Below are 23,352 nucleotides of genomic sequence, written 5' to 3'. Positions count from 1 at the left end.
CAATTGAAGGGGGGTTGAAGGGGGGTTTACTCTCAGAGACTCCGCACCGGCCTTTGCAATTTCGTTTAAGCGGAATATTTATTCGAGGTGTTGGCATCATTTTGAAGTGTTTTGGAAAGTTTTGCCTCTGCTCAAGTCATACTTCGCTGCAATGTTCAAGAACGGCGTGGTTTAACGCGTCCAATTACCGTCACCCGCTCGAGACGTCACAGCGCAACTGACGTCACTGGGCATCCGGAACCGGAAGTGGTTTGAAAGTTCCCGCGCTGTTTGTGGAAACCAGCGTGACGTGACATTGAGCCTCTGCCAAAGCCTCGAAATAGACGCTTAATAAACTGTCCGTCTATTATGTTTATTGGGCCTATTTCAAATTGCACTTATGTCTGTTTTTATTCTTCTACACCTTTATATTATGTATTTACTGCTTACAATAGTACAACCCCTTTTGCCTTGTTGCACAGGCACATTCTGCAACAGCCCACGATACATGTCAGTAGATTAAACTAATTGTCATTGCACAAGTACTGCGGCAGCAAAATGCATATCTCTGCATTTTACCCATCCAACCTCAACAAATTGTGACAAAATATAAATTATTGGGTTAAATAAAGCATGAGTACTATCGTAGCATGATAACATGGCACAAATGATGGGGGGAATGGTAGCTCAGGAGGTAGAGCTGGTCATCTAGTAATCTAAAGGTTGCTGGTTTGATCCCAGGCTCCTCCTGCTAGCATGCTGTAGTGTCCTTGAGCAAGACACTTGGCTCCTGATGGCTGCGTCCATCCGTGTTTGAATAATTGTAAGTCGCTTTGGATAAAAGCGTTTGCTAAATGACTAAATGTAACGTAAAATGATAAAAAATATAAATGTCAAGGGGATTTTAGATGGTGCAATAAAGCTGACTCGTCATGTCGAGCATACATTAGTGTAAATACCAGTCATCTCCCCTATTTTATCTGCTACAGTTGGTTTAAATACTCATAGCCTTAATTCAAACACAGCCCCCCCTGTAATTGCAAGATGGAAATAAATAAACAAAACAAAATAATCAAACAAACAGTCTCTGCAGCCATATAATTATCTTACATACAGAGCGGCTGGGAAGAATGAATGATTACATTGTAATAAAATGATTCATCAACTCAGGCCCCTGTTAATGAGTCAGCAGTTTGTGTGTGAAGAAGGCAAGCTTCAGCGTTGATTTAGTGAGGGGTCCTTGGTGGCTGGATGGGAGGGCAGGGTAGGGTAGGGTAGGTATTTAGGTAGGGTAGGGATTATTAGAGCCTCTCGTCTCCCTCCTCAACATCCTTCAGACTGAGCACCTCCAGGGAGCCACGCCCCTTGGTCTCACAGCGGATGAGCTCGTCGATCTCCCTGAAGCAGCCTGGATCCACTAGACACACCTGGGTGTGTGGTGGAAGAGCAGAAAGAAATGGCATGGGAATCGATTAATATAGCAGGACTTTTGACTACAAAAGGGTAAAATAAATAAATTGAAGAGCTTAAATATCAAAATTGTTATGCTTTAATTTGTATACAAACAGCAAGAAACTGACATTTTCTGAAACACATACCATAATAAGCACTGAGCACATATTGACAACCTTCACTGAAATTTACTTGATGTAGTTTAAGATGTAGTAGCACATTAAATATGTTCCTGCCTGAAAATAGGCAGGAAGAATAAACTGAGCCATAGCTAAAACATACCAACAATCAAATGGTGTCATTGTGTTCGTTCCTCAACCAGCAGGTATACACTGCTTTTGAAAACAATGTTTCTAGCCATTATACAACCAATCTAATAAAGGTAAACATGGTATAATAAAAGTGCTCATCACCATTTCAAGCTGCTCATCAAAGTCCTCGCTCTCCACCACCTTCACAAGGTGCTTCAGTTTCTCCTTCAGCCTCTTGCCCTCTTTGGCAGGCAGTACCAGGCGCAGCCTCATGTGGGCTCTCTGGATCTGCATGGAGTCTTTCAGCTGCTTGATGACATCGAGGGCCTTGAGACACGATATAACGGGCCAGAAAACAACGTACAGAGCCATTGTGATGAAACAGGTCATCTTCTGTCTTATAATCAAAGAGTAAACAATATTCACAGATCTCCAGTATGACCACTCCTACGGTTACGGTTATTGTTATAACATGAATTGCTTTAGTTGCGACAAATTGAGTTCAAATATTGTAATTATGTATTATATATGTATTTATCCATCAATTATTATTGACTGAAAGAAAAAGGTGACACAAGAATGATGCCATATTCAGACAGAAGCCTTGATGATTTGTATCCTCGGCTATCATCCCAATATGTGGACTCTAAGTTTAACACACTTGTGGTAGTAATATTTAAAACTACTAGAGCATAAATCTTGAAACCGAAACTCTGGCTCCATACCTGCTGCTTGGAGCCCTTGTTTGCCTTCACAGAGTAGTGGATATCCTTCATCGCCCGCTCAATAAGGCTGACGGTGTACGGCCTCTTGGTCTCGGGGTTGACGCACTTCTCCGCCACTATCGTTGCTATGTCCCGAAACATGGTCTCCAGCTGACTCTGTCTTTCCTTGTCCGAAACCTGCAGTTCACCTTTCGCTAAAATCTATTTTCAACAGGAGACAAAGAGGGTGAAACATAAAGAAAAAAAACAAACACATCGCATCTTCAAAACTGTTGCCGTACGTACCTGTTTACAAATCTCTGTGGTATCATCTGTTTCAAAGGCTTTGGATAAATCATCTTTCTTGGCCACTTGTCCCTTGGACACGTTAACAAAAACTGAGTTTGTCTGTAAAACCTCATCCAAGTCCTTTTCTCTAAATATAATAACAATAAAAAAACATGATTCAATATTATATAATAATGAATAATATCACAGTATCACAGTCATATAAACGACATGTTAGTAATGTTGTTTTCACAGCAAGTGTTTGTTGTGGTTACATGTTGACGTGCTACTCACGCTCCGGATCTCCAGCTCATGACTTTATTTTTGTAGCACGCAATTTCAAACCGTTTGCCCCCTTTCTTCATCCGTACAACTGCCACGTTGGTCAGCCGTATCTGGTTGGTTGGGGTGAAGATAGACATGTTTGTTGTTATCCGGACCGAAGCCTCTGTCGCTGCGCCTCTCGCAGCGCTGTCAGACCACGGCGGAGTGGAATCGCCGCGTGTGCGTCGTTCATTTGTTTCCGTGGCGAAACCGCGATTCGTCCGTTCCGTCATCGGAAGCAGCCTTTTACGTCTAATTTAAACGTAAATGTATGCGTTTTTCCTTCAGGACAATTCAATTAATATACGTTTCAAATGATATTTTATAAGCATAAATTATAAATTATGAAGCAGAAATAATCTTAAATCGAATGAAGGGACAGTAATACAAACCCCAGAATGCACCGCGTTCGAACGCGACAATAACATGGCGTCACAGTGTAGCTGCTGAACATCTTGCAGACAAGAAACAACTTTCATAAAAATGTCAGGTGTTGTACTTCAACTTTCCGCTGCAAGCCAGCGTAAAACGCTGCACAACGGTTTATTCGTACTGATTTTGCATTTCTATGAATGCGCGTCTGCCTCTGAAATCCGAGGCAGTGCACCTGAAGGACCAGGTAAAGAGGGCTACAGCCAAAAGCAATCAACCCATCCCTGTCTCACGCCTTTTACTGTTTTATTTGACTCTGTTTCTCACAACAACACTGTGACGTCCTTTTCCACTGCAGGCACCAATGCCCACAGCCCCAGTGGGAGCTACGTGACGCTGCTGTGGCACAACAGGCTGTACTTCTACTCTGCAGCTGCACTTGTCTTTGGCATATGGTTCTCTCTGAAGGTGGCTTTAAAAAGGGTATTTTGAATTTGTTGACATGTTTCTGTAAAGGCTTGTTTGGTATGTTGCAAAGTGCAATGCACAATGCACGCTTTTTAAGAGATGAGTATACAGACCATACATTATGCAGAGTATTTTCATATTCAAGAGGCATTTATCCTTGTACTAGTTTAAGCATTGCAGTGCAGACAGATGAATAGCATAAAAAATAAAGCTTAACGACCAAAAAGGACAATACATACAGAATATACAAAATGTGCTGTCTGTTTGTCTGTCTGTCTTTCTGTCCATCCAGTCAGCGCGAGGTTGGGGTTGGGACATGTTTTTTCGCATGTGCATTACTGCAGACCATTGAGTCCTTGTACATGCGTGTTATGCCACACTTCCATTTTCAAAACAGTTCTCATATATTTATCCTTTTCAGAGAAGCTTCTCCAACGACGTTGGCCTCTGGCTTTACAAAAGTGTCAAGAAGGATGGCCATTCTGCTGAGATTGATGCTGCGGTTCAGGTTTCAGGAGTGAAAATCTTCTATGGCTCGCAGACGGGAACGGCAAAAGTATGTATTTCACTTACGTATTCATAAATAAACAGTTTACTTGGAGCACTTTACACACTACAATAATTTGTATTATAATAACATCCATCAACAAAATATCTTCATTAATTTAGTCATTGAAAGATTTGTTTCGGATCCCTGGCCAAGTTACATGACCTTATAATCTTGAATTGCTTCATTCAGCATAATACTGTGTCAGGTGTGCATTTTAGTGCATTTTTATATAATTAATATTAACCTAATACCGTTCCTGCTACGTTCTAGGGCTTTGCAAAAGATCTGGCAGAAGAAGTGAAGGCCTTGGAAATACCAGCTGAACTGATCAACATGAAAGACTATGATCCAGACGACCAACTTGCAGATGAGGTCTTTTTTTGTCACCTTTAACCCGTATTAAGTCTTTTGTTGTGCAGTGGCATGCAAACTACTCGCAAAAGACTGTGCTGTTTGAAGGAACTGTTAGATACGGTGCTCAAAGCAAGTTTCAGCAGCTCACTCCCATCACACAGTTCGTTGATATTCTGAAACCCTTAAAAAAAGAAAAGGCGCCCTGCAGCGCAGCTCTTGCCAGCATTCTAGATTCCTGATTACTTTGATGTTTATTGAGACACCTTGCTCCCTTCCTTACCCACTCTGTATTTGGGCATGGATAATTGATCAACAAGGGAGTAGAGAGCATGACAGCGAGGTTGGGTATGGAAAATTTTAATGAGAAAAGACTTCCCATAGAAAATGTATTTCAGTGCAATAAGTATCGAAGTGTTATAAATTGTGGCCAGCATTCCCTCAAAGTTTGCTAACAAAACATCAAAGTACCAACCATAAGAAATCCCTCCGGTTGTGACATTGGATGATTCAATTCCTCAAATGGCTGGCATGGAGAAAGACTACATTAAACAAATTTCGCTGAACCGAGAAAGATTGATTATTTTCATCAACATTTTTTCTCTCTCCACATTGTGGCCACTGGCACCCGACGGCGCTGTGAGAAATGAATAGGAGATTGGTTGGCTGGCACTCTGCAGAAGAGAAAATTGTATTTATTCAAAAGTATAGGGATACAGTTCTTAAAAGATGAAATTCTCCCCAAAGAAAAATGAGCAACAGGGCCCTGCCGGCTCCGAGATCCAGCCTTAGGTCAGTGTATTGACCCTCACTGACCCGCCTCCTTTTCTTTCTTATTGAATTCAAATATTTGTGAATTGTTGTGTACGTGTTTTTTTTTTTTTTTTCTTGTTGCGTCTCCTGACCAAGAAAATCTGGTATATTTCATTGAATTGTGTTGGATCCCTGATAAACAAAAAAAAACATACATCAAAGCTATCATTGTGGGAGGTAAAAAGCTTAATTGGCTGCACAAACATTTTTTACAATAATTAGGAAGATTATTATTTTCCTTTAGTTGTTAGTGAACTGTTTTAATTCCTTAAAATAGTTTATTTTGATCCCACCCCAATGCAGTGCACCAACAAGTCAGTCTGCGTGTTCCTATTGGCCACCTACACCGACGGGCAGCCCACAGAGAACGCTGAGTGGTTCTGCAAGTGGCTGGAGGAGGCATCCACTGACTTCCGATACGGGAAAACCTACCTGAAAGGCCTCAGATATGCAGTGTTTGGACTGGGCAACTCTGTGTATGTGGGTCACTACAATACGGTAAGAGAGCTTCTGCCATGCCAGACTCACCCGACACATATTTTACTGCCAGGTCTGAATGGGGTCTCAGATCAATCGGGTCCTAATTTATATGACTATCTGAAAAACTTCACTGAACTAACTACCGTAACCGCCCAAGTTTTGGGTAGAACTCCAAATAAGTTATCCAACGCCTCTTCCTCGGTTCCCTCCGCAGGTGAGCAAGAACGTGGACAAGTGGCTCTGGATGCTGAGCGGCGTGCGCATCCTGACCCGAGGGGAGGGCGACTGCAATGTGGTGAAGAGCCACAACGGCAGCGTCCAGGCGGATTTCCAGGCGTGGAAGGGGAAGGTCCTGAGCCGCCTGCAGGCCCTGGTTGAAGGGGAGGGGAAGAGGAGCTGCAGCGGAAACTGCAAGAGTCACGGTTGCTCGTGCAGGGACAAACAGAGAGACGACCTCGAGCAAACGGCGGAGGAGACGGCAGCTCCACAGCACGACGGCTCTGAGGTAAAAGAACAGAGACCCCCCCCCCCTCAATCGGGCTGTGTTGGCAGCCCACCACGGAACTCTTACACTTCCACGGTATCGACAGAAATTAGATGAGAAAACACTTTATTAATCTGCGGGGGGAAATTCACGGATGTTGTGTCGATGCCTTAAAATATAGATGAACTATTGCATTCGATACCCAAGTCATTCATCTCCTCAGCATCAGTGTGCACAACATAAAACTAAAGGGTCGAACATTAACAGTAAATCAATTTCAAGGACATCTTCATTCCAAAGCAATAAGGAACCTTTAACTTTGTGGTACAAAAAAGAAAACTGATGTTGGAAAAGTATAATACAGGAATCTGTATCCAAATGCTCGCTCCCTCCATCTCTGCTATAACACGACTCAACGACCCTACACTCCGAAGTTTAAACTGCTGAGTGGGCGTGGCTCTGATTGGTGGGGGCGGGGCCTGGGAAATCCAACCCATGGGGATTTTTGCATTATGTTTATTAAGAATAGATTCAAAATCATATCGCCCCCTTATCGGTACTACTATTAAAGGTACTATTTACTAAAATAATGGAAACTTTGATTATAAACTTTGATATTTCTGGTTTGGGAAGGATGAAGAGAAACGTGTAGGATTGATCTGTGTAATGACAACTGCGACATTTGGAGCGAAAAGATGCCTTTGATAATTTTTCTCAACACTTAACATGTGGGAGCCCCTTCTGTCGCACTGCTCTGTGAAGTGGACGAGCTGTGATAATGGCCTGTCATGCCTCACGATGCTCTTTAACAACCTTGTTGAATGCACATAAGGCCTCCAAAGGGCTCAATTTTACCAAGTCACCAAGCCTGTGTATTTCCAAGTACAAGCATGCTATGGTTGGCTGGCTGGTTAGCCAGTTTGCTCTTTTTTTATCGTTCATTTATTAATAGAATTAATATTAAATTTGATCCCTAAATTTTGATGAGTAGAATTGTTGTCGATTGTTGTGTCATGACAGACTGACTAATTGAAATGTCTGAATTGGTGATGATTGAGAATGATGATTCTAATGGCCCCTACATGCGTGCACACTGCTGATGAATGCATGGTTTATTTACCGCTGTTCACTGGAAACATTTTAAACATAAGCTTATATCCATATGTCACCCAGCCCCACGATAAGCCAAATAAAGGATGAAGGAATAAGGGGATTAACAAAGTTAAGTTATGTCCATCAACCCCATTCAGCTATTATTATATGTAAATGCCCTTGTGTTTAGTGGAATTCAAATACTTTGCGCCACACAACACAACAGAAGTCGCGTAATAATTTCATTATTGACACATATTTTATTTTATTGTATTTTATTTAATTCTATATATTTTTATTTTATTCTATAAGTATTCGACTTACTGTATTACGTTTTAGGAATCAGTTAATTGGTCTATTAGAAAGAATTTTCTCTCTAGGACATTTTGTGTGTTATCACCGGGTGCATTGCATCACATTTCACTACATATACGTATGAAAGTATGTATATGTATGTGATGAATAAACCTCTTGAATCTTGAATCTTGAAACGTATGTGAAATCACATCACCGAAATCCTACACGGTATACACAAAGTCTTCTTACACCGATGACCTGCTGCCGTGGCGGCAGGCATCTCCGTGCCACCCCTGGCTGTGAGCGAGTGCTCTGCAGGGGGCACATCCGACCGGAAGCAGAAGAGGTGGAGGGGCGTGGTGAGGGGGGGCCGGCGCCGTGAATTATGGGCCGAATATATGTAATAATGTTGTCGCCGCACGAGTGGCTGAGATCATCTCAATAGGACGATAAATCCCCCGAAATGCCATCAGCCTCGCCGATGCTTTTCTTATTTAATCACGCCGGCCCTTAGTAGAAGATAACGACTTGCGCTCACGCATGGGCACGCCTTTCAGATTGGCCCCCGTGCCGCGTAAATCCTCATCGACTGGCTCTGACGCCGGAGGCTCTTTGAGATGACAAACCGCACAGAAACATCCGTTTCACATCCAGTTTTCATTCTGCACCTCCTCTAATTTAATTACTTTTACAGCTCGACCTGTTTTTTTTTTTGTTTTTTTTGGTTGTTTTTTTTGCTGCTGTCGCTTGACTCTCAGCAGCTGTCGCGCACGCGCTCATTCTCTTTCTCTCACGTCTCGTTCACGTGTTTTCTTCCTCTCTTGTCTGTCTCTCTCTCTCTCCCCCCCTCCGTCTCATTTTCCCTCGTCCAGGAGGAGCAGCTGGAGACCAGTAGCGATGAGGAATCCGCAGGGTCAGACGAGAGGAAGTCCGTGGTGGACGTGGAGGATCTGGGAAGCATGATGGAAGGCTTAAAGAAAGCCAAGGTGAGACCTGGAGTGCCTGCGGAGCCACGCCCGCCTTTTAAACACGTCACCCACCTTTTAAACACGTCATACATTCATCAACACGTCATACATTCCTATTTATCTTCTTCCAACATGAATCGGTGTCACGCAAATGTCCAAGGCACAAACCTTTATGTCAGTTTAGCCTTGTGTAATCACAGCTTCTAAGTGACGGGCATCAAAATGGACTGTTAATATTAGTGAAGAGAAGAATCTTTATTTGTCACACGACACCACAACAGATTTCGATGGTGGCCGGTGAAATGAGGCCTCTGCATTTAACCCATCCTGGCTTGTCCTTCCCCCGGGGGGGCAGCCAGGAGCAGTGGGCAGCATTCGACGACGCGCCCGGGGACCTGGTGACGAGTGTCCATCGCTGGTCAGACGATGATGTTTTGCGTGGGGGTCCTTACTGACGTTAGGTGGAGGAAACCCCATGTGAGCACGGGGAGAACATGCAAACTCCACACAGAAAGGCTCCTTATTGGGAGATAACTCGCCAGAGCACGGTGCCAACAGCACCCCAGGCGGGAATCAAACCCAGGACCTTCTGTGCACTGTGCCACCATGCCACGTAATGTAGTGGTATAGTGGTGTAACAGATCGTAGTTGCAGCTCAATTGCAAAAGTTAAACCATCACAGTGAAATAGTTTTACTGGCGCTGTTACTTGTAAAAGTCATGATTCCATAAATCTCGATGCAGAGTTGCGGTCGAAAGAAGAGGGGACAGATGCTGCTGTGTTCTTCTCTGAAGTGCAGTGATTGGTTCATTCGGGTGTCACGACTCAGATTCAAAACGGAAAATCGATCGAAACAAGCGTTCGATTTCGAATTTCGAAATCGCAATCAGGTGTGCGATTCTCCCCGTCATTTTGTGGGAAATATTGTCCGATGTAAATGTGATCTCCAATGTAATGTGATCCACCTTAACGACGGCCCCTCGCTCAATTCTGAACCGATTTTCATGAAATTGAGTTTGTTATAAACGTGGGAAATTGAGCACGATGCTGGTTACTTATATTGCACTTTTTGTTTACCAACTAACTATTGAATATTTTAAGATTTGATTTGAACATTGGACATCTTGAATGCTGTTTTCATGTCAGACCACGGGCAAACGTTGCTTGCATTAGGTGTTTTACGGAATAAATTGAAAGCAAAGTTATGTTTGTCTTCAAAAAATGATTTGATCCGTGACTCAAAACCGTGATACGATCCGAGCCGTGAGTTTCGTGATCCGTTGCACCCCGAGCAAATATGCAGGTGTTGTATTTAATAAAAGCCTAACATTACGAGCAAATGTCATTATTGACACACATGAAAGAAGTTTTGCAAATGGATAAAAGCGGTATGGATGTACAGATGGAGAGAACAACAGTCGCATCCTATGCAGCCCACGGAGATGATGATGATAATAATGATGGAAAAAAAAAATTGATTGCAGAAGATAATAGTTGCACTTTATTAACTTGATCATCAATGGAAATTGATTAAAACCGTTTTTAAACTCTAATCTGTTGCCGCCTTCATCTGGCAGGCTACTCCTGGGTCGGCAGTAAACCTGCCCTCGTGCTCATCAGCTCTTTTGGCTCGAGTTTCACACCCTGAAACTGCCAGTAGTATCTGTTGGCAGCCCGAGCTGTGGCAGCCGTTTCGTCACAAATCGCTTCTATATTCGGCACTTCCGTGCTAAGGCCTCTCTGTGGGCGCTGTGGCTCCAGTGCCGTAGCCTCGGACGAGGGAGTAGAGTTGAAGAAGAAGAGGGGGGAAAAAAAAAAAAAAAAGGAAACGGAGTGGTTCCACTGAAGGGAACGGGGCAGATGGGTTGATAGACACCGGACCCCGGCAGGCGAGAAGAGGAGGCTCGCGTGAGAGTGACGACGCCCGCTTCGCAGACCCGCCAGGAACAAGTGACTCAAGAAAGATGAAGGGCTAGAGGGAGAAATGTGGAGGAAAGAGAGCGGCAACAAGTAAAGTTATAACGTTCCAGGGAGTTTTTCCTGCTTTTAGTTTTTAAACACCCCGTGCTATTAAATGTTATAATTACCTCAGTCAAATCTAAAACTTAAAAATACTAATTTGATTTTCGATGGCCCCCGACCCACATGTACAAGCCCTTCCAGGGGAAACACTGTGTACCAGTCTGCCATCAGTACTTTAAACCCAGAGTAAATACCTCCCTGAGTCTCCTTGGTAAAGGACTTGAAGGACATTGAAAATTTGGAGTGACTTGCAAGCTGTGCAGCGTCTTGATAACGTCACTAACAGTGACCACACGACCGCGATGCGCCGCAACCGAGGCAGCATCCTAATAAGAGTGTATTATGGCCTGTCTGTGACATTGTCTCTCCTCGGCCGCCCTGAAGCTGATAGACGGAGCAGAGATACCCCAGGCTTCTCATCTGTCCTCAAGGGACACGCAGGAGCCCTTATTCAATGACAACGTCCCTCAAGGTCATTGAGTCTTTCTTAGCTGATCATTTTGAATCATTTCAGTGACTTTCAGGGGGGAAATGATTTTCCACTTTGGAGATGGTTAAACAACTTATCTGAGTTTATGTCTCGAACAAATGTTTGGTTGACCGGCTTCCCAATATCAGACCACAATTCGACCTTTGTAGAACGGTGTGTTTCCTGTTGCCGTTACATCGATTGTGGTGCAGCCAGAGGGGCAAGGAGGCAGCGCTGACTTTGTTTGGTTTACATGCATTGGCGAGTACTTTGTGCTCACAAGTGCATGATGCGTCGCAACAATGCTTGTGTTTTGCCATCAATGTTTTGTCCATTTCAAGAGAAATCGCCATATCTCCAAAATTGCCTAAGGAGTTCATATTTATTTTTCTGTGATAGATTTCCAGGCCCGCCCCCTCTCTGTAGACATAAATAATACAGGAGGTGGCGTGTTAGCTCTACGAGGGTTAGACTGCCCTGACATGAATTGATATGCACGGTGCTCATGGCAGAGCTGATGGAAAGGGTTTATTAGTCAGATGGTGAGGATTTGCAGGGGTTTGATGTCCTTTAAATCTTTGAAGTGATTTATGTAAAATGTTCTTTTTATGAACAGAACATGGATTCTTATTCTCATATCCACCCTTAGGGACTCAACACACACACTTCTGGTGATCTGTCATAACAATGGATGAAATACTCCCAATTTGCCTCACTGTCATCGCAGCACAGTTCCAGAGTTCCTTCGGGATCCTGCGTCACTTGTTTGCACCGGGTTCTTGTTACAAAAGACAACATGGGAACGTGCGGCTTTTCCAAAAAGAAAAAAAAAGCACGGGGCAAGGGTGGAGGATCATTTTTAATCTCGCTCAGATGGTTGGTGGTGGTTGGTGGTGGATGGTGGTTGTTGTGCTTCCTTGCAATGCAATTTTAGTGTGATAGAAAAGCAGAGATAGAATTAGTTTGTTCTTGAGAAAAAAATGCCTCAAAAAGTCTAACAAAGAAAATCCCTCTGACTTTGGTAAATACAACTCTAAATCCATCAGGCAATTAGCCAGCCTACAATTAATTTGCAGGTAAACCCTTATTTGTCATTTACTATATATATATATATATATATATATATGGTATTAGTCTGGAGTTGTTGGAAGTCTAAAAATGGTCTTCTGCTTAAGTAAAGAGAAGTAGATTACATTATATTTGTCGTCCTTTCTGTCTGGCAGCTTTGCACCACTAGGGGGTGTCAGAGACTCTGCTGAGAACAGACGACCATGTCAGGCCGAAGGGTCAGTGGCTGCCATGACACCCTAATGTCGGTGTTGCACATTTACCTATATTTTTTCATATTACTGATTGACGGGACAGCAACAACTTTTTTTTATTATTTACGTAGACTCCATGGCAATTGTGCAATATTTAACAAAGTGCTTTGCGAGCGCAGAAAGCCAGCGTGGCTTTGTGTCGGTCGTTCGGTCTAAGTCATCCTTTTTTGATCTGGTTTTCGACCGGCCGTTTTTTTTTTTCTTCCCGGCACTTCAAACTCTCAAAGCCTATTTCCCAAATCCCAGTTGTCAATTTTAGCTTTCAGTCTTTGGAAAAAAATTGAGCCCTTCACTATCTCTCCAGAAATCCGCCACCCGTCAGAAGTGATTCAACCCCTTTAACCGTTTCGTACTCATCCTCAGAGTTCATGGTTAATGTGCCTTGGCAGAGATCCCGCCGACACGTAAACGGCGAGGGCTACTGAGCAAAATTAGTTTTTAACGATGTTAATTAAAGGAGTGGCGCTTTTCTCCTTCTTGCTAATCTCTTCGACGTAGGGGCCTGCTGCGGATCTCAAACCCTGTTTTAAATCACCCTTTGGGTGTTTCTCTGCGTCTATTCTGCCAACAAGCAATGCCTTCAATTTTTATTCATGATCTTATTGATTTGATGTAAACACTTAGCCCGTCGGCGGTGACCCGGGTCCTGCGTGGGTTCTGTGCCACTGCCAAGAGCGGTCCATTTGTCCGGACTACCGCCGTTATTGCTGCATTGTCCAGCAGAGAGCGGTGCCAAATGGAAGATGATGCGAGACAGATAATGGACTCGCACTGTCTTTTGGGAACGGGGTTTGATGAATTCCTTGTTTCTGTTTTAAGTCACCGCTTTGTCGAGAGCAGCAGATTGGAAACTCCTCTGGACATTGTTATCCCGCTGTGGGGTGGTCGTGGTTGGGCTTTGATAGGTTGTCAAAGTCCTCATTTTAAGGGGATAAAACTTCTGCTCGACGTGACCTTTTGCTGACATTTTCAAAGCTAAAAATGCCACAATCGAAAACAGTAATAATGTTATTCTTATTCATCCCTACTATTTCCCATTTCGTCTGTGATTTGACTTGATTTCATCCAGTACTGCACTCTAGACACTGTACCTAGTGTACTTGCCAACTAAGTACTTAATACATACCACCAGAATTCAATCATATTAACTTCACCAACTTTGAATTTCTTCACTGTGTTTTCTTTGCCACCTATTTCTTTTTACCGCCTTCTGAATATCACCTTCATCAAGTAGGAGTTATGGTTTGGAATAACCCCAGGTTCCCCACCCCTCAGTAACTACTTGTCAATTTCACCCAGTGATCAGATAAATGTTAAAACTGAACGGGGTCAATGACGTCCTAATGGTAATGTCATTAGTAATGGAGCTCCCTCAGCGGTGCGGCTGCCATAATGTCTCAAGTGTGGTGGAGAGGAATGAGGCGCGGTGGGCTGGCCGGTGACATTAGCCGTGTAGACGCTGAGTGTTGCCGGGCCTGGCTGCGGGCCTTGACCCAGCCCTGTCAGGCCACGGCAATTCTGTCTGTCCATTTCCTTCCCTCTCTTTTGTCGCCCATCCTTACCTTTGTTTTATTTTGATCTTTTTAACGACCACCTCCGCCGCCCACACTCCTCTGAAATGTGATTTTTTATTTTTTTTATTCTTTTTATTTTTTTTGTCGCCCTCCCCCTTCGTCCCATTCCGCTTCATTTTCCCCAACGCTCTCGTATATTTGTCCTGGTCTGTGTGCCCATCATCTACCACCTGCTCCCGCTCTGCGTTTCGTTTCTCTCCGTTGACCAGTCGCTTCAGCCCTGCAATCCACTAGGGACTTAGGATGCGACGCGGTGCTGATAGACGCCCTGGTTCTGTCACTCGGACAGGATATGGACGGGCCTGGGCCTGGCTCTGCGTCCTCCGGTTACCGGGTGAAACGCTGGGACAGGCAGCGCCAGCCAACAGCGCCAGACGACACGTGCACGGAGGGGAACAGACTGTTGCACCGTCGGCTGCATCTTGCGTACGGCATCAGAACTTAGCATGTCAGATGTAGCAGGGGGGAAAAGGCATCATCCTTTTCTTAGAATGGGAAGCATGGTTTAGCATGGTCAACCATTAAAAACCAGAAGGGCTTAAAATGGGAATTTTATGGATGCAAATACCAGCCGAGGAAACGGGAAAACCTCAACGGTCGACACAGGCTCCCCGTGACTGTGGGCCAGCGTAGTGGATGTTATCGAACACTGACTGTAATTGACTATTTGCGAATTCCCATATTAATAAACTGATAACCACAACCAATTACAATTCATAGCACTTACCTGTAAAGCTCCACCAAATGTGCTTTCCGATGGAAATAAGGTTTCCAAATGTCAGCACGGCGCATCGCCTAATCCCGCTCCTTTGAGGAGCAGTAGGAGGGAGGATTTAGACGCAAGGTGATGGCTTACTCGGTCACGCTGGCACCTTCCCACAAAGGTGCTGCTTATCCCAAGGGGACGCAGAGACTATTGCAGAAGCAAAATTCCTCCCCTAATCGGGGCCAAGGCACGTGATGGCGGCACGCACCCTGTCTCCAGATACCCCAGGTGCAAAGAAGAGATAGAGCGGCTAGATAGCTACAAGGGCTTAAAATCATTCAGGCAGATGCCAAAAGGACGCCAGCTTTTGCTTGATAAGCAGCCAGAGACGGATGGCTTTGGAAGTCCTGCACCTGAGGTCATGCCTTGATGCGCAATAATGTGTTTTGTATATTCAGAGCAGCAGTCAGAGCTCGTTCCGTCTCAACCGCCGTCAGGTCTCCTTGTTGCTTGAAACGCAGTTGCAAAAAGCAAAAGGGGAAGACAAGAGCAACAACGCAGTCCTATGGTTGTTAATGTGCAACATCAGCAGATTGTTTGTAACAGTTAATTAAATGATTACTGCTAGTATGAATTTCTATGCTTTCATTATCACAAATGCATTAATGAACCCTCCCCCATTTTTGTCAATTAAAAGCGTCAGTGGCACACCATTCTGAGCCTTTGTGGTCAAATAACTTAAATAGAACGGGAACTTGTGCAGTCATAAGAGGCACTGGCGCAACCTGCTCAGCCTCACGTACACAAAAGCTTGAGGCGCAGCTGAGCGTCCGGGCAGTGACAACTAACCCCAGGATGACCGCTGTGGTGCTGAGAGAACAGGATGTACAGATCTGCACACAACCGCGTGACATGAGTGTCGTGTCTGGGCTGGGTGGAGGCTGCCGCGGTCTCCAAGGCCCGTTGTCCATCATGTCTTTTCCCAAAACTAATGCCTATTTGCATGCCGTGTGGAAACTGCCAAGAGTTCATTAATCATCTATGTTTGTTGCAAACAGCAAATCTGAAAGGAAATTTGCATACAATGGTGGAGGATTGTCCCTCGGGGCGTTACTCAGAACAAACAAATGTACATTTGTTAAGCCCTTGTGGTATATTTAAAAATGATGAAATGAGGTGAGGGATTCTTCTATGAGCTGGTATAGTGTGGTTGAAAACATCCTTCATCTCTGTGCTCGTTTCATGGAGGTGATGGACTTTTTTGCCGTTTGTGTTGCGGGCACAATGGAATGGTGACTCTTTTATTAGCGGACATTATACTGCATTATACTGCCAAGTACTCTGCGATTTTATATTATTAATGTGTCTTCATCTTTCTGTAATAGTGTATTTGAGTGACGGTGCTGACGGGATAAAGTCGTTGAACTAAAAAGAAAAAAAAAGGGTTGTGCCCAGCGGAAGATCTTGGTACTTCAGAAAGAATCTAAAAAAGCTTCCCAGAGCGACTTAACATCAATCCCTTAACTTGGGAGATCGTTGAAAAATCCCACATTCAAAGCTTTTATTCCTTAAAGGTCTCGTGGCTGTCTGTCTGGGTTCTTTCTGCACCGTTCTGGTAAAGAAATCGCAGCGGTGCGCTTGACTGAAGGCCATCGCACGTTGATCGTTGAGAACAAAATTCAGTATTTTCTTAATAATATAAAAAATAAATAATAATAAAATATCATAATAATAATATTTTTTATTAAATTCCTTGATAAAAAAACAAATAATGGAAGTGAAAGATATATAATGATGAGGAGGATGATGATGATGATAATAATAAAATCACGAAATCTGAATTCTCAGGTATAATACATGATAACCATAAGGCCGTCGTCGTATGAACCTTTTGAAATTGCTTCTCACACCTCTTCCGCCTTTACATTGGAGCGTCTTGTGTTCCATCGACCTTCACAATCGCCGCCCAAAAAAAAGTGAATTATCTTAAACACGCCGTCCGGTTTCCCTCATTAATCATTATTGGCACTCAAGGGCTTGTTTCGCCGCGGCAGCGTGATAAATGTGCAGGTGGAGGAGTAATGTCCTAACGCGGGCCTCCTTTCGTCAGTGCCGCTCTGGAGGTAAAATTGAGAGCCATAATTTCAATGTCATGTGGTGACTCACGGTCCAACCCCCGTGGGCTACGACCGCATTTGCCAGGACATAGAAGTACTTTGCCAAGCATTATGCCTGCGTGAAACCAAAAGAGCCTTGGCTTTTTCAAGATGGAGCGTGGGTACATTGACTCTTGGCCTCGATTCATATAATATTCAGTGATGCTTAATGGAAGCAGAATGCATGCTTGCATGTGGGGCTTATTTTCACGTTTGTATTGTGTCTTTTGTTTTCAGTTCCTTAGTTTATTCAATTCATTTATTGTTAGGCTGATATTTTAACAGTTCTCCCAACAAACAGGCACAGAGCATGCACCCCATTTGAAGCCAAGCGACATGACTTGGCTTTTTTTCTGCTTTGTTTGATTATTCTTCGGAATTGACAAAAAAAAATACAGCGTTCGCATTTTTTTTTTAAGACTAGAATTTATAATAGAGCCACACGTGTCGTTGCGATGTGTGATTCACGCAGACACATTGTGCATTGCCTCCATGAGTCGGTCGACGCATTAGCTAATACGGCGTTCTTATCCAGCACACAGATGAGAGCCAAGGTGATGGGCAGATGGTGAGGCTATCCAAGCTGAACGGAGTGAAGAAGGGCGAGAAAGAGGAGGAGAGGAGGGAGATGATCACACCTGCTCTCAGGGAAGCACTGACCAAGCAGGGTAAGAAACGGCCAGCCCTCGTAGGACGAAAAGGAACCTACGGGGGGTTTTCCTTATTCCTTCAAAAATGTTTGCGTTTTTGTTTTTTCACACATTTTTTTATCGTCTTCATTTTCTTTCGGTCTAATCTAAAGAAAATGTTGCTAATGGCTAAAGAGGTGAGGCATCCTTCATACTTTTACAGGGTTACAATAGAAGTTTTGCAACAGCAGGATTGTCCCGATGCAATTAAAGATATTTTAGTCTCTGATTAAAACTGTTTTTTGTAGTAGAGACTTTTAAAAATGAGCAATGAGATAATTCAAACTTGAGACTATTTTCAACATTGCTTCGGTGCATCGGTGCATCGTCAAACCTCGGCACGTAGGTGGATTTTTTTCCAGAGCAACATCTGGTGGGTCTCACTATCTGACCATGGGTAATATAATAAAATGATCTTCTCTGAAATGCAGTCTTATAAAAAAGAAGAAGGGAAAAAAACCCCTCAAATGAAATAGATTAAGCACACCAGCTGCTTACGAGCATATGTCTTCTCAAGGGCGAGAACGTTTCATTGCTCTTTAAACAATTATTAATGAGTTATTCCATTGCTTTAATTTCAACAGTCAAACAGGTTTATGTGGAGTGGCGGCACAACCTGAGGCGGTTTAAATGTTTTTTATTTTATTTTTTTTAATTTTTATTTATTTTTTTGCCATGCTAGGTTGTTTATGTTTATGTCCATTCTCAGCTGATGACCTGTTTTTTTTTTTTAGGCTTTGGAAAATAAATAAATAAATAAATAAAGTGAAACGTGTCCGGCACAGCGGCACTGCTCCATGTTCTGCTGGAGACTGTGGCTCCCTGAAGCCGGGGCGGGCAGCTGCACGCAGAGGAGCGTTGGGCTGATGAGTGTGTTTCCTAACAGTGCTTAATGATGCAGCACCACCAGGGTCCAGTCCCAGGAGCTCCTCTCCTCTCCTCCACAACGCGCTCTCAGACTGAATATGCAGCATTTGCAGCATTTCCTACTGGAACTCAATATTCACAGTTAGAAAACATGTTGATCCACTTTACTCGTGAGAAGGTGCGGGATAAATATTGTTTTTCTTGCAATCAGGAATCTGTTTACTTCACGCCGAGTTAATATTCATGATCTTTATAGATTCATAATTTTATAATGCTGTTCACCACCATGAATATCAAACCATTTTTCAAAAGTTGAAATCAACCTTTTAAATTGCAAAATCATCATACCAGAGCTGTGTAAGTTCTGTTTCCCCAAATCCCAGTCGAGTAAAAATGCCAAGTTACACTAACAGCGTGGGAGCTCTAAATGCATCCACCGGCCACTTGTCAGCAAAATACCTCTTCCATGAACTTTTTCTGCCGTACAAAACACAGAAGTCACTTTGCAAGCAAGGTGGCTCACATTGTCCAGCAAATGTTGACCCATTTTATTTTGGCAACAATCCGTCCTCACGGACTGGGTTTCATTTGGAAGAGGAGCGGGAAGAATAAAAGTGTTGGCCTTGTTTTAATTGTTTGGGTTTTGAAAGGTTAGTGCTCAGCGCCTCCCATCGCTGGCACGAGCTCCACATCAACAGCCTGCCTCTGTTGGAAAGCCCTCTGTCGGAGCCAGGAGAGTTTGAACACAGCACAGCGCTGCACATCTAGAGAACTTTTGGACTTGAAATTCAATTTGTTCTTAATCCCAAGCAGGGGTAGTCAATATTTTCTCTGCATTAAAACTTGATGGATAATTATTTCCTGCCGCTCTTTAGTAAAGCGCGTCGGAAGAATCATGAATAAGTAATGTGTGGTCGTTACCCGTTACTGATTTGTGCTCATTGGTAAATTAACAAGTCCAACATAAAACCTAAAGTTTTGGCATAATGTTGCCTGTTTTAGTATCGTTGCTGTTGGAGGATCTGTCCTGAACAACTCTTCCCAATTTAACATTCATTTTTTCAATAAATATAATCAATTTCTCATTAGATTCAAAGCTAATTGAGCCAAATTGTCTCCCTTATCGCAGCGCCGGTACAGAGTGATTATTGGATGTCTGGCGGGAGCTGAGAAATGGACAACTTTAGTCAACATTGCTTAGAAAGGAGGAAGTATCAACAAAGCAGGAGATAAATATTGGGGGGGCGTACTGCGTCATTTTCGATCCATAGTGTAGTGTATCTTTGGGGTGTTTTACATTAAAATCTTGAACATTGACGTTTTACACGTAAATATTTTCTTTTTAGTTAAAGTGCCATGTTCTGTGTTCCGTGGCTCGTTTTGGAAGCTCTTCAAACAGATGCTGAGTTTACTCTGAGGAAGTTCTACACTTAAAGTTGAGGTGGAGTTGATGGGGGGGGGGGGGGGGGAACAAAAAAACATGAGAACACCAGGACATTGTAGGTCATGTTGGCACCGTAATAATAGAAAATCCATACCCTGCTCTCCACTCGCTGAGCCGACGGCATCCCTCGGAGACGGCGGATGAAGGGCGGGAGAAGAGCCGTCCTCGCCGCCTCCTGAAGCGCGTCTCCTTCGGCTGGCGTTGGTCGCGGGCCGCGCTCCCGTGAAAGGGCTTTGGAGGCCTTTGATGTCACGTTTCAATGTAATGAGCGCCTGGAGAGAAACGGCTCCCCGGATGGTTTTCTCCCGGTGGGCCCTTCCCCTGCACTCTGCAACATTTCCCATGTGTCCCCGACGGGAGGCAGGAGCAAGGCTATGGGAAGAGACTCAAGATTCAAGGTGTTAATTGTTAATTGTACGCTCGGGTTCAACTCTTGGGCTGGGACGCTCGGATACATATAATCATAAAAACGGAAAATAAAAAGCTGCTGTAGATGAAGAGGATAAGGGCGTGTCAGGGGGATTTAGGCGAGAAAAGGGTTGATGTTCTGCTCGGCGCTGCTCCACTGCCCCCGTGTAGGAGAAGGAGAAGGGCAGCAAGCCCATAAACTGATTTTCAGACTGGACTGCATTGTGTTTGTGTGGTCGTATTGATTTTTCCTTGTTCAAAAAAAAAAAAGACAGCTAGATCAATATCTACACCTCCATTTGAAGAGGGTGGTATATGGGGCCGGAACCCTTGTTGAGTAACTGGGCATTCAGTCTCTCGAAACAAATTCTGTTGAGTTAGCAGTATTTAGAGCCAAAATGAATTGCATCTGTGTCTCACCTATCCAACAACTGCTTTTAAAACTGACAAACCAGTGACCACTCAGGGAGGGGAAGTGGCCTCTGTTTATGATTTAAAAGCCTGGTTGAACCAAGTATTGATTCACAAACAACTCTAACGCATGTAATACCGACAGCCCAATCGTTTTCTCCTTTACTTTTACTTTACTTTACTCTCCTTTACTCTCTACAAGACTCTTGGCTTCTTTGAATTTCTAATCAAAATTTGGAGGGTTCAGTCTTGCAGTAGGTCAAAGTCTGCGGTAGCTGTTACCTAACGGCTACAGCCGCAATGTATGATAGAGTAGATCCCACTGTATCATTTGTTGGATATATGTACGACAACAGATGATTATAATGAGTTTTAAAGGGGTGTATTAAGGCACAACATGTTTGCTGTACCTTTGGTACATGTCTGATAAGCTTGTGACTATTATACACTTTTTGTACCGGTGTTGGTTCCCTCCATAATACTAGCAGTGGATAACATTTTATCTGCACAGCTACACCTTATAACCTGGTTTTCACCTTGTAATGTGTTTTTTTTTGACAGTTATAGATTCCATTCTCTTCTAACTTTACTCTACTTTACGCTTTCTGCACAGGATACAAGCTGATAGGAAGTCACTCAGGAGTTAAGCTCTGCAGATGGACCAAGGTGACGTAACAAACACTTCACACTAAAGAAAGATCTGGGCCATTTTCAACCAGAAAATCATTTTCCTACAAATTCTAATCACATGGCCTGACATTGATTGTTTGGACTTGGAAAAAGGGCATGTCGATAATTATTTATTTGTTTATTTGTCAGTCATAAATCAACAGTCAAACTGTAATTGAGCTGTTTACTGTTCCCAAAAAGCACAATTTTCATCTGTTGTCCCTGTCCAGAAAATTACATGAAATAATTTGCAAAATAATGAGTCATACTGCACCAATCAGTAAATCACCTGTAATGCAACCAGAAACATCCTTTAAACATTGCTTGACAAACTAGATACAACATACTGTATATTTAACTGTGGCTTCACTCCTGCTTAGTCCATGCTGCGGGGTCGAGGAGGCTGCTACAAACACACCTTCTACGGCATTGAGTCCCACCGCTGCATGGAGACCACGCCCAGCCTTGCCTGCGCCAACAAGTGTGTTTTCTGCTGGAGGTACGTACAGGAAAAGCAGCCTTACCAGGAATTGGCAGTGCAAGGTTCCTTTGTTTTGTCTCTCTAATATACCGGCCCGTCAAAGCTTAATATGGCAAAAGCCTCTTTGCTACCGGCCCTTGCGTCCTCTTCTTTCTGTCAAGAGGAAGCAATGTGAGGGTATGCATGAGGACCACTTGCAAACAAGGGAGCGACTTAAAATACAAAATCGGAGACGGTAAAAATGGTTGACGCAGGGATGGAGGAGAATTGATAATGACATTGTGAGGAAAGGTCAAAGGCACATACACCCACATAGATGTGCACACACCTTTTAGTTACCTTTGAAATGAAGGCGTGGAGCACTGGGAAAGGTCAATTCCTGCTGTGGTAACCGGCCAAGCTTTCATTACGAATATGACCGATTATTTTAAGGCACTTATCCGGGATGACGGGCAGAAACCTCTTTAAAGGCGACCTATTATGCTCCTTTTCTTACCTTATATATGTTTCTGAGGTCCGCAAAAGATGTTTTTTAATTTTTTTTTGCCAAATATACCAGTCATGTTATGCATTCTAGCCATTCTTACATGCCTTCAAACCTTGCTGTTCCAGGACACTTTCAATGTGTGGCCCCACCCCCCTGAGGCCCCGAGTTCTGTGAGCCAATGGGGTTTGAGCATGAGTTCCGGGTTCAGTTGTATTAAGTCTGTAAACATTCACTGATTTCACTATATCAGTTCACCAAAATGTGTTTCTGAGCGAATTTGAGGCGAGAAATAAGCACGCTTATTAGATCTACAAGGCCTATTTAAAAAATGTGTTCCAACTTCCGTTGCTGTGCTTCAAGCTTGTGGGGAACACCGCACCTGGACACTGCATGTAAGGATTTTTTGTTTTATGTAAATATCGGAAAATAAAATAAAAACACAATTTTTAACGGTTTTGTTTGGAGAAACCCACAGAGGATTGCGTGCGGCAGCCTATAGTCTGTCCACCGTGTACTTTTTTTTCTTTTTAGAAAGAAACACAGCAGATTTAATTCTCACATTTCCCTCGTCTGCAGTTTCTTCACGGACAGTTGGAATTAAATCCCCCTTCTTTAAAATGATTTGTGCTGGTCTGTGAAACCAACAGTGCAGTTCCCAGCGGCGCTTGTTATTCTCCAGCCATGGGTGGAGTTAGTCAGATGGAAGGTTGTTCTAATTCTAATGAAGCCCCACATGATGGAGGAAGGGGCTGCAAATCTGAACGGCTCGTTGAA

The 23,352-nt window shown here is 43.5% G+C and overlaps 2 protein-coding genes across 2 annotated transcripts in view; one reads left to right on the top strand and one right to left on the bottom strand.

Moving 5' to 3' along the window:
- Positions 1–362: 362 nt before the first annotated feature.
- On the bottom strand, positions 363–3,191 carry sbds (SBDS ribosome maturation factor). Its single transcript, XM_080007016.1, has 5 exons — positions 2,969–3,191; positions 2,693–2,822; positions 2,408–2,608; positions 1,845–2,009; positions 363–1,406 (listed from the first exon to the last, which is right to left on the bottom strand). The coding sequence occupies exons 1-5, from the start codon at positions 3,094–3,096 to the stop codon at positions 1,281–1,283; spliced, it is 750 nt and encodes a 249-aa protein (XP_079863142.1). The 5' UTR covers positions 3,097–3,191; the 3' UTR covers positions 363–1,280.
- Positions 3,192–3,424: 233 nt separating this feature from the next.
- The window catches only part of tyw1 (tRNA-yW synthesizing protein 1 homolog), a gene marked incomplete at its 5' end in the record, with an annotated part of 71,230 nt that continues 51,302 nt past the window's right edge, over positions 3,425–23,352 (top strand). Inside the window, 10 exons of the mRNA XM_080007338.1 lie at positions 3,425–3,437; positions 3,729–3,853; positions 4,260–4,394; positions 4,659–4,760; positions 5,856–6,050; positions 6,247–6,537; positions 8,778–8,891; positions 17,658–17,790; positions 21,555–21,607; positions 21,991–22,153. Coding sequence (XP_079863464.1) covers positions 3,425–3,437; positions 3,729–3,853; positions 4,260–4,394; positions 4,659–4,760; positions 5,856–6,050; positions 6,247–6,537; positions 8,778–8,891; positions 17,658–17,790; positions 21,555–21,607; positions 21,991–22,153 — 1,324 coding nt within the window. The remainder of the gene's footprint in view (positions 3,438–3,728; positions 3,854–4,259; positions 4,395–4,658; positions 4,761–5,855; positions 6,051–6,246; positions 6,538–8,777; positions 8,892–17,657; positions 17,791–21,554; positions 21,608–21,990; positions 22,154–23,352) is intronic.

Source organism: Zeus faber (genome assembly GCF_960531495.2).
Source record: "Zeus faber genome assembly, chromosome: 9".
In the NCBI taxonomy this organism is placed as follows: domain Eukaryota; kingdom Metazoa; phylum Chordata; class Actinopteri; order Zeiformes; family Zeidae; genus Zeus; species Zeus faber.
Note: the sequence above shows the minus strand (reverse complement) of the source record. Positions and strands in the feature narration are given on the sequence as shown.